This window comes from Scyliorhinus torazame, chromosome 21, assembly GCF_047496885.1.
Source record: "Scyliorhinus torazame isolate Kashiwa2021f chromosome 21, sScyTor2.1, whole genome shotgun sequence".
Lineage (NCBI taxonomy): Eukaryota > Metazoa > Chordata > Chondrichthyes > Carcharhiniformes > Scyliorhinidae > Scyliorhinus > Scyliorhinus torazame.
Genome location: NC_092727.1, coordinates 89,504,179 through 89,519,932, shown reverse-complemented (window position 1 = coordinate 89,519,932; position 15,754 = coordinate 89,504,179). Strand labels below are relative to the sequence as shown.

The window sequence follows — 15,754 nt, the reverse complement described above, 5'->3', positions numbered from 1 at the left end:
AGAAATCATGTTAATAATTCAGTTTAATTTATTGCTTGTCTATAATTAATGAATAAGTTGTCAGTATTAAAATGTCCCTTCTGTCTTTTGCTGTGTAGGAAAGATGATATTTTAGTCGGGGCACCTCTCTTTATCAGCCCCGGACCGGATGGAAAACGACATGAGTTTGGGCAGGTTTATGTTTACCTACAAGAGACGGGTGCACCCTTCAAACAGCCGACACAGATTTTTACAGGAACAGACAAGTTTGGTCGATTTGGCAGTGCCATAGCCACCCTTGGGGACCTTGATTATGATGGATACAAGGGTAATGAACTAACAGGATATTGTGCAGCGTTTGGTTAATGTTACAAGATTGACATTCCCAGCATGGATGGAAGTGTGAATTGTGTAATATTTTCACTCTTGAGATCAAAGCAAAACTCATACATTTAATATAAGATATAAAAGACCAAAATCATTAACTATCTGTTACAGTTCACACAGGGAGTCCGAGTTGCTGCGGCAACGTACACATTGTAGTGTAGATGGTGATGTTAGAGGATCCAAGATTCTTTCCATCACATGGCTCACTCGGGTTCTCTTTTACTGCCTGCCATTGGCAGGAAACTCAACCTGCTTGGTGCATTAAGAACGCAACTTCCTTGGCCGCCAAGACCTGAGGTGGAACATGAACCCAGAACTTCTGACGCAGAGGCAGGGTGCCACAAGACCTCCCAATTACTAACTGTATAAACATCTAATGCATTTCATAAACACTCCTTTGTTATTTTAAAGAGGGCATTAATCATAACTTTGGGATGGAATTCTCCGGTCATTCTCTGGCGGCGAACCCTTGCCCCTGCGTTTCCCGACGGCGTGGGGTGGCTTCAATGGGAATTCCCATTGACAAGCGGAGAGAACAGAGAATCCTGCCACCAGCGAACGGCACGCCAAAATCTCCGTACTTCCTAGCAGACTTGCAACGGAGAATCCAGGCCTTAAAAACCAGAGACATCTTTATTGGTTAAGTTCATCTCTCGGATATAATTGAGCCTTAAAAATTAGGAAGATCCTAGTTTTAATATCGCTAGGGGATATAGGTTTAAAGTCCGTGGGGCAAAGTTTAGAGGTGTATGTGTGAAGCAGGTTTTTACTCAGAGGGTGGTGAGTGCCTGGGGAGGTTGTGGAAGCAGATACATTCATGGCGTTCAAAAGGTATCCCAACAAACATATGGATAGGATGGGTGTACAGGGATATGGCACGAGGAATTGCTGAGGGTTTGGCCAAGGGTGGTATCATAACAGTGGCCCTGGAGGACAAAAATCTCTAAGGGCAGCAAAGGGATCATCAGAAGCCTGATGAGGACTCAAGGATGTGAAGACTGCCCATTGCCAAATGCAAGATATGATTTTATGTTCTTACACTGCAGGCTTTCTCTAGCTGCCATCTCTGGGAACATGAATTTTTACTTCAGCACCATGGCTAAGTTCAAATTTTTGGAACAGATCTGGCTCTCAATCCTGGGAACAGGTCTGGTTCTGAATTAGAAGCTAGAACGACTGGGTTGTAGCTGGAGGACCAAGGAATGGGAAATAAGTTAGATTTGAGCCATATAATGAGCACCACCGTGGTGAAGCCAGTGGCATTTTAAAAAATTAATTAGAGGCTCGTTATACTTTCATTTCTTTAATGTCCACCCTCTGGCATATTTTGTGGCAACATCTGAGTTACATGTTAATGGACCATTTATGTCTCTCCAGATGTCGCAATCGGAGCACCACATGCTGGTGAAGATGGCAATGGAAGAGTGTTCATTTATTTTGGCCATGCTCATGGACTCCATCCAAAATTCTATCAAGAGCTGAAGGGAAACTGGGCACCTGTTGTGGTGTCTGCGGGATTTGGCTTCTCACTGAGGGGAGGGGAGGATATAGATGCAAACAATTACACAGGTGATGCCTCCATGGCTTTGATTATATTCCTTACATTTGACACTGTGCGCTGGATGTAGATATCTAAAATAAGAAAATGACAGCACTATTTTATCCATCTCGCAAGTCGGAACAGTGTTTAGAGGAAGGATATGGTAGATAGACAAGATCAGTCAATTTCAGTTTTCAAGGGAAATTTAAATTTAAATCATTCATGAGATGTGGGTGCCTCTGGCAAGGTCAACTTTTGTTGCCCGTCCCTAATTGCCCTTGAACTGAGTAATTTGCAAGGCCATTTAAGAGTCAACTACATTGCTGTGGATCATGTCGGCATGACCAGAGGCATTAGTGAACCAGATGAGTTTTTGGCTACAATTCTCATGTTTGCAGAGCTTCCGCCAGTGAAGAATCAGGGCCGACTCCCACTGGTGCCAAAAGTAAAGTTGGCGTGCCATTCAATGGCACATCAACATTTTTTAAAATGTGGATCGGGGTTCGTGCTGAATATGAGAGGGACCCTGATCTCAGAATACCATTGCAGCCCCCTCCCGAATCATTGTCTAGGACCCTCACCAATAGCTGGCAAGGTTACCCCCTGTAATCGCTGGCAAGGCCTCCCCCCTTAATGCTGGCAAGGCCCCCACCCCTCAGCAACCCCATTCAATCACCCCTCATCAATACCCCTCCTTCAGGCACCTCCCCCAGTCCCTCTATCCTAGCCACCCTTCAGGCCCTGCACCTTGGCAGCCAACCTGGCACTTTGCATTCTGAGAGATGGAAGGGGGATGATTACTCTCCCTACACTTGCCTCCAGGGTGCTGAGGAGGGAACTTCAGGGGTGGTGGGTATCGGGAGGCTGAGATGGAGGGGCTCAGGTTGGGGGTCTTTCTTGGGATGGGACTCGTTTGACAGGTCTCCCCATCTGCAGCCTTTAAATCCTTTAAACCATCGTCCAGCATGTCAAAATGAAAGATTTGTGAGAGTCTTGCCTTTAATGTGGTTGAAACCTTTGAAATGTTTTTTTCACAATGAATTTCATTTTTCAAACTCTGTGCATGTCTAGAAGACTAAAAGCTTTGACCTGCATTGTTTATAGTCAATTTCAAGGGCCATGACCTTTTTAAAGCCTCGTGATTGACAGGTCCGGGCAGTTTCAAAGGAAAGATCACCATTGTTTATTTATATAGCTCTGCAGGGGTCCATTAACTTTGAATTACAACCTCTTTTGAGCGGTGGTTCTTTCTAACCATATTTCTTCTTGATGAGGCTGTCTCTTTGTTCTGAAGAGCTTCCTAGAAAGAGCAGGTGCCCTGTCTGAGTACTGCCCTTGCACCTTGGAGTGCAAGCTGCCAGGTCTCCACTTCTCAGGACTTACACCAATTTATGCCAGTAGGACTCCCAGCTGGGAGGTTTGAGCATCCCAGGAGGCAAGTGCATTGTGCCTCCTGCTCGATAATAAGATTTAAATCAGGGTTAATGAGGCGTTTTCATGTTCCCACCCGGTCTGGGCGGGAACGTCATCAGTGCCAGTGGGAACCTCGTATGGGTTGGTGGGATGAGCCGGGAGACTCGGAACGTGTTTGACGCCCAATGTGAAAAACATTTTTTCCCACCCTTCCGATTCGTTAATCCATTGCGATTTCCACCACTGATTAGCGGCCCTGGAGAATCCCTGCCTTTATGACATGGTCATAATTATACTTTTAATTCCAAATTGTTATTAATTGAAATTTCACCTTCTGACATGGTGGGATTCGAACCCGGGTCCCCAGAGCATTGCATCACTGTATATACACAAGGGATTAATGTAAATACACCACAACTAAGTACCCACTAGAGGGAGCACCAGAGATGTATATAATAGACAAAACAGGAAGTCAAGGGGCACTCTTCACAGGAACGGCAGCTGGTGAGCAGGACACAGACAGGCAGCTCAGATATAACGTATAGTATAAGCAGTGGAGAGAGAACAAACTCACATAATAAAGCATCTACTTCAACTATAAGACTACAAGCTGTATTCAGACACAAGGAGTAATACATGGTACCAGGTGATTTCAGAACACTTACTAGAAGATTACACGAGATGCAGACACAGAAAGATCGAAATGACAAGAAAACTCGTACCGGACATTCGACGTGGGGAGACTTTGCTGATTCAATGAAACTCGTTGGAACTCCACCGAAGCTGAAAACAATCGGTAATTTAAGTCATAGATGGAAAAGTTTTAAACAAATGTTCAAAATATATAACATAGCTAATGATTTGTGAACGGCCTCTGAAGAAACAAACATAGCACTGCTCCAAGCAGGACATGAAGCTAGAGAAATCTATAATGGCTTTAAATACTTGAAAGGTGAAGACAACACAAAATTAGAAGTAATACTCAAAAAATTTGAAGATCACTGTAACACCAGTAATAATGCTGCTTTAAGACATTCAATGCTCGGAGACCAAATTGCACAGGGAATGAGTGATGCAAAACTCAAACGATCATTATCAGAACAAAAAGGTTCAACGCTGGAGAGCGCGATGAAAAGTGCAGATCGAAAGGAAAAAATAACATGAACTTTTTACCAAGAAAAAACACCGAAATCCACGTTAAAATGACGTCTCATCACATTTTAAACTGCCCGGAGAACAAAAGACGCAAATCTGGGTCTGCGCATGCGTGGAAAACCGCAGCCGTGCATGCGCAATTGAAAATAGCCGGTTTAGATGCAAATCATCCTGCGCATGCACAAGCCGTGCATGTGAAGTCAGACGAAGATCGAACAGCGTTCGAAGTTGGATCTGTGCATGCGCAAGCCCCGCATGCGCAGTTTACGGAAAAGCACACAGTAAAGGAAAATCGATTTGCGCATGCGCAAACGATTCCTACGCTTTACGTCAGGAGCGTCATGACGCCATAAGACTCAGACCACGCCCACGTAAAGGGGAAATGCCCGAAAATCACGAACAAGACTCTTAAAGGCACAAAACAAAAAATTCAACCTCAAAAGGTACAAGATTGCCTGAACTTCTACCAGCAGTTGAAAATAACATTCGCAGCACCCTGGAACAAGCAGTTTGCACCACCCAAAGTGAAGAGCACAATGACAAATCCAAAACTAAAAAAGATGATTTATTTATCGAAAAATACTACTCAGACATGGCTCAGTTATCCGCATATGCTAATCATAGCATCAGCGACACGGTTGAAAAGCTCAACACGACTACTCATGGTAGATGAATCCAATACCACGATGCAATGGCAGATCATCGATACATTGGATGACAGCAACCTGTCAAATACCCAAGAGGAAACTGACGGCACACAGCGAGTACTGACCAACTCCGTTGAGAGAGCACAGATCGACTCCACAGAGAGAACACTGCACGACTCCACACAGAGAGCGATGGAAGACTCACAGAGAGAGCGACGCAGGCCTCCACAGAGAGCTTGTTCACAGACTCCAAAGTGGAAGCAACTAAAGACTCCATAGTGAAATCCACGCATGAACAAGACCATGAAGGTCTATCCACCTTATCTGAGCAACCAAAAGCAGACTATGAAAGTCTACCAAACTCACGTGAACAACAAAGAGAAGACAATGTAAGTCTACCCACTGTATGTGAAAACAGTGACAATGTGATCATAATCGACATACAGGATGTGCAGGATCACAGCGAGACTGACGGATCTCAGCTCGTCTGTACAGAAGCACTCAACAATCAGAGTCGGGCTACTCATGAGTCCAGTGAGACCACGTCAATTGAAATCACAGATGAAGCAGATCAACCAAAATTACTTCAGAAGAGGAGCACCAAGGAAGGAAAGAGGAATCAAATCAACTACAAATGACTGATGTCACCAAGATCAACACAACATCAGATCATTCTCACAATCCTCAAGAAGAAACGCCCAATGAAACATCAGATACCATAAAGGACACTGACACCAATAACTTTGAGAATGACTCAAATTCCCACACGGAACAGTCATTGAGCGCAACAAGAACAACAAAAACCACAAGAAGCACAACAGAAACAACAATAACAACAATAAGCACAACAACAAAAACTACAACCACAACAACAAAAACTACAAGAACAACAACAAAAACAACAACAAGAAGCATAAAAAAGACAACAACAGCAACAACAAGTAGGACAAAAACAACAATAAAAACAACAAGCACGACAAAAACAACAAGAACAATAACGAAAACAAGACAGAAATGACAGAAACAACAACAATGAATCAACGGCCTGTACAACATGGTACAACTCTGCACATGAAGGACAATGCAACAGCACACTCCAAAACAATTACAAGAGTACAAGCATACCATGGCATGACAATGAATCTCACGAATTCACATATGCTCCAGAACAAACAAGCACACCAGCTTTCAAGGCAGATGACACACTAAATCGATACCACATCACAAAAAAACGTCCACGTCAGTCAACATCAGTGGTTCGACCATTCGAACACCTCGTGAAGACTTGTTGGTTACGTAAAAACAAGAACATTCACAAAGAAATTACAATATCAACATCACCACGTCAACAACAGAAGAAGAAAAAAATAACTCAACCGAATAATTTCATAAAGTTGGACTCATAAATCTTTTTATTAAGATTGGACTCATAAATATTAATTGGCTTTGTATAATCATCAATATCATCACAACTTATAGATATCATCATTTATCTACATGTTTTGTATAATTCTCTTGAACAACGTACAGAAAATATGTAAAAAGAAAAAAGGGGGGGATGTAGTGATATGCATCACTCTATATACACAAGGAATTAATGTAAATACACCACAACTAGGTAACCACTAGAAGGAGCACCAGAGATGTATATAACAGACAAAACAGGAAGTCAAGAGGCACTCTTCACAGGAACGGCAGCTGGTGAGCAGGACACAGACAGACAGCTCAGATATAATGTTAGTATAAGCGCTGGAGAGAGAACAAACTCACACAGTAAAGCATCTATTTCAACTGTAAGACCGAGAGCATTATTCAAACACAAGGAACAATACAGTCACCACCGCCTCCCCATATGATGCCAGATACTGGCTAAATTCTCAGGACGTGTTTTGCAGTGGCGGGGTAGCTCTCTTGCTGGTGTAGAATCACTCCTGGTCTGTGTTGGTGCTGGGAGCAGTGTGCAGGAACAATTCACTCTCACTTGGCAAGCTAATTTATGCATGGCGGGAGCACACAGGATTCCATTCAGAATCCCGCTATTGGGCCGTCATTTTGAGAAGGCGGCCTGATATCAAGGTCCAGTGGCTGCCCCCCACAACACAAATCCTGCCCCCCCCTGCTGGCAAGTAGGAACATCTTCCCCCCAACTACCACAGGAATTATAAGTCACCCCCTTCAACAGCACGCATGCATGAGGGAAACACAATCCCTCATCAGATCCCCAACACAGAACCCCCATCACACCCCATATCAGAGATCCCCATCAGACCTCCCCCATAAAGATTCCCATAAGAGACACTCATAAGAGACCCTATATCTGAGACCCCCATATCAGAGACAGACTCCCCCATATCAGATACAGACCACCCCCAGATCAGATACACCCCACCCCCCATCAGTCACCCCTGCCTGCCTGGAATCAAAAAAGCAGTCCAGGCAAAAATTGTGAAAAATCATTGCATTTTCACTTACCTATCCCTTCCTTACACCTGCTGCCTCAGACAGAAATCTAGACAGCAGCAGCTGTTATTTCATAGAAAGCCAAAGCACATCAAAGACTTTAAATGCCCTCAGATCCTTTGAGGGCTGTACTTGACAGGGTAATAGCTTTCAGATAACCATTTCCTGGATTATTTATTTTCATCCATCTTCATGCTTGAATGCTTCTCAAATACCCTGCTGTGAAACTAACCACAACGTTCACAAACATTTAGGGGTTAAGTGTTTTCACTTCCTCTTTTTGTCAGCAGAAGCACTTAATTGCTTTTGATGTGACTAGGACCTGTCAATTATAGTTAGGGTCTCTGATATGGGAGGTATCTGATATGGAGTGTCTGTGATGTGGGGAATTCTTATGGGGAGGTCTCTGATGCATGGGGCTCTCTGATATGGCGGGCCTCTGATATGGGGAGTCTCTTATGTAGGTTCTCTGATATCGGGGTCTCTGATACGGGGGTGTCTGATATGGGTGTCTCTGAAATGGGGGGCCTTTGATATGGGGATCTCTGATATGGGTGTCTCTGATATGTGGGTCTCTTCTGGGGAGGTCTCTGTTTTGGGGGTCCCTTATATGGAGTCTCTGATATGAGGGAGTCTGGTGGGGGGTCTTTGATATGGAGGACTGACAGGGGTCTCCCATATGGACTCTGATGGGGATCTGATGGTGGATCTGCTGGAGAGTCTCTGACGGTGGTCTCTGATATGGGTGTCTGATGTGGTTTCTGATGGGGGTTTCTGATATGAAGTCTGAAAGGGGGGTCTCTGATATGGGGGTCTGAGTGGGGATCTGATGGTGGGGTATTGGCTGGTGGGATGGGCAGGATTGACATTGTGGTGAGGAGGAGGCCCTCCGATAGACTTTGGGAAGATCTACATTACTTACCCCCTTGTCGTCCACCACGTCAGGACCATATTTGAAAATACTTACACAACTCAGGCCATGTGAATCCTGGCTGAGAGGGCTAGACCATCGCGGAGGCGTGGAGAATTGCGCTTTCAGCCTGTTAATCGGATACAAATGGGTTCAAATAACCCAGTTATTATATATTATAACCCTGATGCATCTCCTCCCATCAGGATGGGGCGTGTAGCTCGCTGCTGCCGCCGGTGGGGGACTGGAGCATCGGAACAGGCGCCGATCCCATTTTTAGCCCAACGCTCCATTCACCACCACATCGGGAACCACGCTACTGTCGGCGGGTGGCGGAGAACTCCACCCAGTGTTTGGCTTACAGCCCTGCATATAACCTCCACAAAAGAATATTTCTCATGATGGCCTTCCCAATATAATTCCTCCCTTCAGTGAGTTCTGGAAGGGGAACCATGGCAGTGGGGGGGGGGGGGGGGGGGGGGGGGGTGAGTGGAGAAGTGGAGGAGGCAGTGAGAGTAAAATATCCCTGAGGCACAGGGTTCCAATAATGACCAACCAGAGCTGCCGGGCAGAAAAATCACTGCTTCTGCCTCCTTTTGAAGGTTATCTTCATACGCGGGATAGATAAAAATGAATAAAATGACTCTGTGTTGAGGAAGGTGTTCGGGGAGTTAGGACTTGATTCGGTTGTCCTCAATTTTGCCATCTCTTCTTGTAGCGTTCCTTTGAAGGTCATGTGGCAGGGTGAACCTACATTTAATTCAAGAGGGAGAAGTTATTAACAGAAGATAAATGTTCATAATATACATTTTCAGCTTGTTCAACATTTTCAGATTAGATTTAACCTGAGGAAATGTGGTTTGCAAAGAAATAGCTGCGGTAAATTACAGGGAAACGATTTGACCAGCGTAGATTAAACATGCCCTTGGACTCTATTTTAAATCAGATGGTCGAACGTGATACAATTTTGAGGATTGTGGTAGCATATAAGTAGTTGTGCTAAACATGTTCAAAGCAATGATGTTAGGGAGTTGGGGCTGGAGGGGGGGGGATGCGGAGGAAGGAATCCAGCTTCAGTGGAGATATATCCAACGGGATAGGACAGCACAGAATGAGCTGAGAGCGACCTCCAGTGGACAGCCTATTTGTTTGAAATTTATACGAACCTCTTGCAAGTATAAGCAGAAGACTTAAAATGGGTTGGTAGAAAATTCTGTCTGTATTTTTCAGCAAAAGGAATTAAAGTAAGTGTTTGCCAGGAGGCAAATATATGCATCCCACATTCAGCCTTTGAGCTGTGTAGTGAACTGGAATGTAAATTAAAGTGAAACATTACTGGGAGCGCAAGATTCAGAATTTCGGGGCGGGATTCTCCACTCCCACGCCGAAGTGGCTGCACCGTCGTGAATACCGTTGAGGTTCACGACGGCGCAGAACGGCCCCGGTCCCGACCGATTCAGGCCCTGACAATGGGCCAGGATCGGGGCCGCGTCATCTACACGCGCCAGGCCTTGTCGCCCACGTAAAAGCGGCGCCGCATAGATGACGCGGCCGCGCCGCATAACGGGCGTCATCGTGGTTGTCGTCCTCTCTAAATTCGCCCCGCAAGAAGATGGGGGACGGATCTTGCGGGGCCGCGGAAGGAAGGAGGTCCTCCTTCAGAGAGGACGGCCCGACGATCAGTGGGCACCGATCGCGGGCCACCCCACACTCCAGGTGGAAGCCCGGTGCAGGATCCCCCCTCGCCCTCCCCACAGGCCGCCCCCCCCAGCGTTCACGCACCGCCCATGACTGCAGCGACCAGGTGTGGACGGCGCCGGGGGGAACCCACCGTTTTGGCCTGGCCGCTCGGCCCATCCGGGCCTCAGAATAGCTGGGGTGCCGGAGAATTGCCATTTTGGGTGTCTCCGGTGAATCCCCGGCCTGCGGCCCGCGAAAATCGACTGGGTCGTTCCCGCCGCTTGGGAGAATCGCGGGAGGGCGTCGGACCGGCGGCCCTGGAAATTTTGGCGGCCCAAGGCGATTCTCCCAACCGGCATGGGAGTGGAGAATCGCACCCTCAGTTCCTGGACTTTTTAGCTTTACGTTGTCACAGACAATGGGACTAACTGTCCCAAAAGTAGAGTGCAGTAATTTGATGGTCACGGTAATACTGGGACAATGACACAGAGGTTGTGAGTTGACGGCAGGTTACAAGCTGGAGTTCAATTTGTTCGATGACTGATGGGCTGACTGTCGTTGTGAAGACCCAGTGGGTTCACTGATGTCCTTCAGGTATAAGAGAAGCCGCCATCTGTACCAAGCCTGATTTGAACACGACCCTAGTCCCATGCTATGCTCCTTTTTAATTCATTCTTCTCATGTAATATGGGCATTGCTGGTAAGAAAAGCATGTGTTGCCCATCCCTAATTTCCCTTGAGCTGAGTATTTTAGTGGGCAGTTAGAGACATCCCCATTCAGTAGATCTTGGGTCACATTTAGGTCAGACCCAGTGAGAATGGAGGATTTCTCTTTCTTGCAGAACATTAGTCAACCAGATTTAATTGTTTTTTACTTCGCTGCTGAGATGGGCTTTTTGGTTGGCATGGATCACTTTGGGCGGAAGGGCCTGTCTCCGTGCTGTAGACTCTCTGAACTTCTATGAACAATTGATTACACTCACTTGTCACATAACCAACCAGCTTTCAATTCCAGATTTTGCTTTTAATTAATTGAATTTAAATTCCAACAACTGCTGCCGTGGTGGGATTTGAACTCATGTCTCCAGAATATTAGCTTAGGCCACTGAGTGATTAGCACATGGATCACATCAGTGCACCATTGTCTGTCCCAACATACTGTCCCTTCAACCCCTCTGATGTAGGACCTCCCATAGTCTGGATAAAAATGAATGCAGTTTTGTGAGTATCAGCCATATTTCTGAGAGCAAATTATAAATAGTATTACAATGGATAAGCTGACTAAAAGACATTAACAAACCTTTTTATTCAGCATATTTCCTTCCCTCAGAAACAAGTTACTTATTATTGTACTAAAAAGGATCTGTCCCGAAAGTGTGGTCCAATATTGAGGCACATGGGGTGGAATCTTACCATGGGCTGGATTCTCCTGCCCCACCCGCCGCAATGGAGAACTCCACTGACCTCGGGCGGGATTCTTCGGTTACCGGGCCAACGCGGCCGGAGAATCCCGCTCCATATATTTTTCAAAGTATCAGGCTCTGACTGAAAACTGCTGTGTAGCGTTCCCCCCTCACTGCCCGCTCTCCCCATCACACAATAATGGCAACCTCCCGCCGACCATGGGGCTTCCATGAGGGTCCGCCCATCGCATTGCCTCTGGCACAGGTTGACACTGGAGAGATCCCCATAACTGAATCCTGTATTTAAAAAGCTGTTGTAAACTTCATGTTGGTGAGGTTTGAATAACTGTGCGGTGGGGGGTCTCATTAATAACATTAATATTTGTCATTGCACATTCAAATGAGGCTCCTGCCCTTTGAGGGCGTGAACCTCATGACGTCGCCGGCGCGGGATGGCGAAAATCAGGAAACATAACCAGCGGGATTCTCCCTTCTGGGGACTAAGTCCCCACGCCGGCGGGAGAACCGGCGCCAACCACTCAGGCGTCAACAACCCCCGAAAGTGCAGAATTTGAATTCTCCGCACTTTTGGGGGCTAGGTGGACGGCGGAGGGGTTGGCGCTGCTCCAGCTGGCGCCGAAGGGACGGCGCGGGTTCGCGGATGCACTGAAGGGCCGGCGTGATCTCGCGCATACGGAGACAGGCCGGCGTATTTTGGCTCTTCTCCATGCCGGACATGGCGGAGCCCTACAGGGGCCGGAGCGGAAGGAAGATGTAACCCACGGAACAGGCCCGCCCGCACATCACTGGGCCCTGATTGCGGGCCAGGTCACCGCGGGGGCCCACTCCGGGGTCTGGTCCCCCCCCGCGCCCCCGAGGACTGCCCCCGCCGACTTACCTGCCAGGTCCCGACGGTGTCAGAGGTGAGTGATACACGCCGGCGGGACTGGCCAAAAACGGACGGCTGCTCAGCACATCGGGGCCCGGAGAATTGCCGGAAGGGGGCCGCTGTCAATGGCCCCCTGACCGGCGTGGCGTGAATCCCGCCCCCACCCTTAAAACGGCGCCAGAGAATATGGCAGCTGACGTCGGGGCGGAATTCTCGCCACCCCCCGGGGATTCTCCGACCCGGCGGGCGGTCAGAGAATCCCACCCAATATCTGCAGAGAATCCCGTTTCCCAATTCTCTCTAGATTTTCCGCCGTGTCGCTGTTCTCTCTGACAGTGGTCGCGGGCTGGAAATCGACCCCACTGACTGGAAAGAATAATAGAATCATAGAATTTACAGAGCAGAAGGAGGTCATTCGGCCCATTGAGTCTGCACCAGCCCCTTGGAAAGAGTACCCTACCTCAGTCCACACACCCACCCTCTCCCCACACCTCTACCCTATCCTCACACCTCCACCCTATCCCCACACCTCCACCCTATCCTCACTCCTCCACCCTATCCCCATGCACCCACCCTATCCCCACGCACCCACCCTATCCCCACACACCCACCCTATCCCCACACCTCCACCCTATCCCCACGCACCCACCCTATCCCCACACACCCACCCTATCCCCACGCACCCACCCTATCCCCACGCACCCACCCTATCCCCACACACCCACCCTATCCCCACACCTCCACCCTATCCCCACGCACCCACCCTATCCCCACGCACCCACCCTATCCCCACGCACCCACCCTATCCCCACACACCCACCCTATCCCCACGCACCCACCCTATCCCCACGCACCCACCCTATCCCCACGCACCCACCCTATCCCCACGCACCCACCCTATCCCCACGCACCCACCCTATCCCCACACACCCACCCTATCCTCACGCACCCACCCTATCGCCACGCACCCACCCTATCCCCACGCACCCACCCTATCCCCACGCACCCACCCTATCCCCACGCACCCACCCTATCCCCACACCTCCACCCCATCCCCACACCTCCATCCCTGCACCCCATCCCCACACCTCCACCCCATCCCCACACCTCCACCCCATCCCCACACCTCCACCCCATCCCCACACACTTACCCTATCCCCACACACCCACCCTATCCCCACACACCCACCCTATCCCCACGCCTCCACCCTATCCCCACGCACCCACCCTATCCCCACGCACCCACCCTATCCACACGCACCCACCCTATCCCCACACACCCACCCTATCCCCACGCACCCACCCTATCCCCACGCACCCACCTTATCCCCACACACCCACCCTATCCCCACACCTCCACCCTATCCCCACACACCCACCCTATCCCCACACACCCACCTTATCCCCACACACCCACCCTATCCCCACACCTCCACCCTATCCCCGTCTAACCATTTTTGGACACTAAGGGCAATTTAACACGGCCAATCCACCTATCCTGCGCAGCTTTGGACTGTGGGGGGAAACCGGAGCACCCGGAGGAAACCCACGCAGACACGGGGAGAAAGTGCAGGCTCCGCCAGACAGTGACCCAAGCCGGGAATCGAACCTGGGACCCCGGAGCTGTGAAGCAACTGTGCTAACCACTGTGCTACCATGCTGCCCAAAGGCCCAGGATTGACCTGCATTCTGTGATGACGTACCTGATCTCAGCTGGGGACAGAAGTTGAAACATCCCAGAAGGCCTCCGTGCCATCTGCACGAAGGAGAGAACAATAATCAGCCTTGCTTCCCTTTAATCATTGTTAACCAGCAAATCCGGCTGGCAAATGGCTGCGTGTGGCCATCAGGTGAAAATAGGAATTGTTCAATACTCTGCTGATACTTGCAGTCGAGATTCGCATCTGCACAGCAGCCACTACACAAGCGTAGTGGGTCACCAACTGGCATTAACTTGACACTGTCAATGCCAGTCACTTCAAGCCCACTGCATTGGCAGAACCAGTGGAACTGTACCCCAGTAAGTTGGCAACACTTGTGGGAGTTGTTGGGGGGGTTGGTTGCAGACGTGGGGAAGGAAATTGGAACTAAAGATAATTAATTGGGAATGGCTGTGAAATATTGAATGTGCAGCGATGTGAGGAAGTTACTGCGATATCAGAGCAATTCACAGCAACACCATGTCCACTTTGGGACACTGAAAGGTCACTGCCTAAAAACAGCATCTCTACTTCTGACCACAAAATAGTTTCCTCGCTGCTCCATCAATATTATCTTAATGTATGCTCTTATTTCTGTTGCAGATTTGATTGTTGGTGCCCACGATGCTGATAAAGTTCTATTATACAGGTGAGGACCACCAAACAGCAACACGGCTTGATCATCTTGATCATCTGCCACCTTCCTAAATCATTAGTGTCGTTCCTCTCCATTACATGGCCTTGTCTCATTCATTCATCGAATGGTGCCTGAAGAGAATTTTATTCCAAGAATAACTGGGGCTGGACTTTCCGCCCTGCCCGCGCGCCACTGGGGTTTGCTGCGCCGGACGCAGCCTGGCCATTAGATCGTGCTCGGTATTACACTGACAACTTCTCTCTTTTCTCTAAACAGAGCAAGACCGGTCATAACAGCAGAAGCTGATGTCATACTTACACCAGACACTCTGAATCCAAATCAAACAACATGTAGATCACCACAGATTCCTGATTTGGTGACATGGTAAGACATTTCCAGTAAATTTGCAGGTGAAAAATGTCAGTGGAAATACATTGATCCCATCAGCACAGCAGATGGTAGACAGAGACAGTTCCTGAAAGGGTAGCATAACATTGCTGGATTTTGTCGGAATGATGACAAAGGACTACGTACAACGTAAATGGTTTACTATAAGATGTTCAGCAGCTCTTACCCGCTTGGCCGGTAGTCGCACTGATGGAAACTCCCGTGCTACCGACACACCATTTCCTGTGTACAGGTCACGGTGATAGGCACTTGACTTTCTACATCTTCCCCATTGCAGTTGGGACAATCTGTACTCGCAAAGAACAATGTTGAATGTAGTAACTGAACATTGAATATTTAAATTGCACAAACTTGGACCACAAAACCTGGTGCAAATACCATGGGGACTCCTTCGCCACTCTTTTAAGAAGAACGGCACATATATACACCTAAGTCAGTACAGAGTCCTTGTGCTTGGGGTTTGCTCTGCTCAGCTGTCCCGAGCGTGTAATTACACCAATTGGCTGTGCTTGGGAAGCGCCCAGGTTAATGTCCACGTGGTGGATG

At 48.2% G+C, this 15,754-nt stretch overlaps 1 protein-coding gene and 1 long non-coding RNA gene across 3 annotated transcripts in view; one reads left to right on the top strand and one right to left on the bottom strand.

Annotated features, from left to right (window-relative positions):
- The window catches only part of LOC140398399 (integrin alpha-8-like), a 223,488-nt gene that overhangs the window by 108,536 nt on the left and 99,198 nt on the right, over positions 1 to 15,754 (top strand). For both annotated transcript variants that reach the window (XM_072487047.1, XM_072487046.1), the window contains 4 exons: positions 99 to 307; positions 1,744 to 1,935; positions 14,767 to 14,812; positions 15,077 to 15,184. In XM_072487047.1, the coding sequence (XP_072343148.1) occupies positions 99 to 307; positions 1,744 to 1,935; positions 14,767 to 14,812; positions 15,077 to 15,184 (555 nt within the window). The remainder of the gene's footprint in view (positions 1 to 98; positions 308 to 1,743; positions 1,936 to 14,766; positions 14,813 to 15,076; positions 15,185 to 15,754) is intronic.
- LOC140398400 (uncharacterized) lies at positions 448 to 9,228 on the bottom strand. Its single transcript, XR_011937475.1, has 3 exons — positions 9,048 to 9,228; positions 3,985 to 4,102; positions 448 to 979 (listed from the first exon to the last, which is right to left on the bottom strand). It is a non-coding gene; the product is annotated as an uncharacterized lncRNA (long non-coding RNA).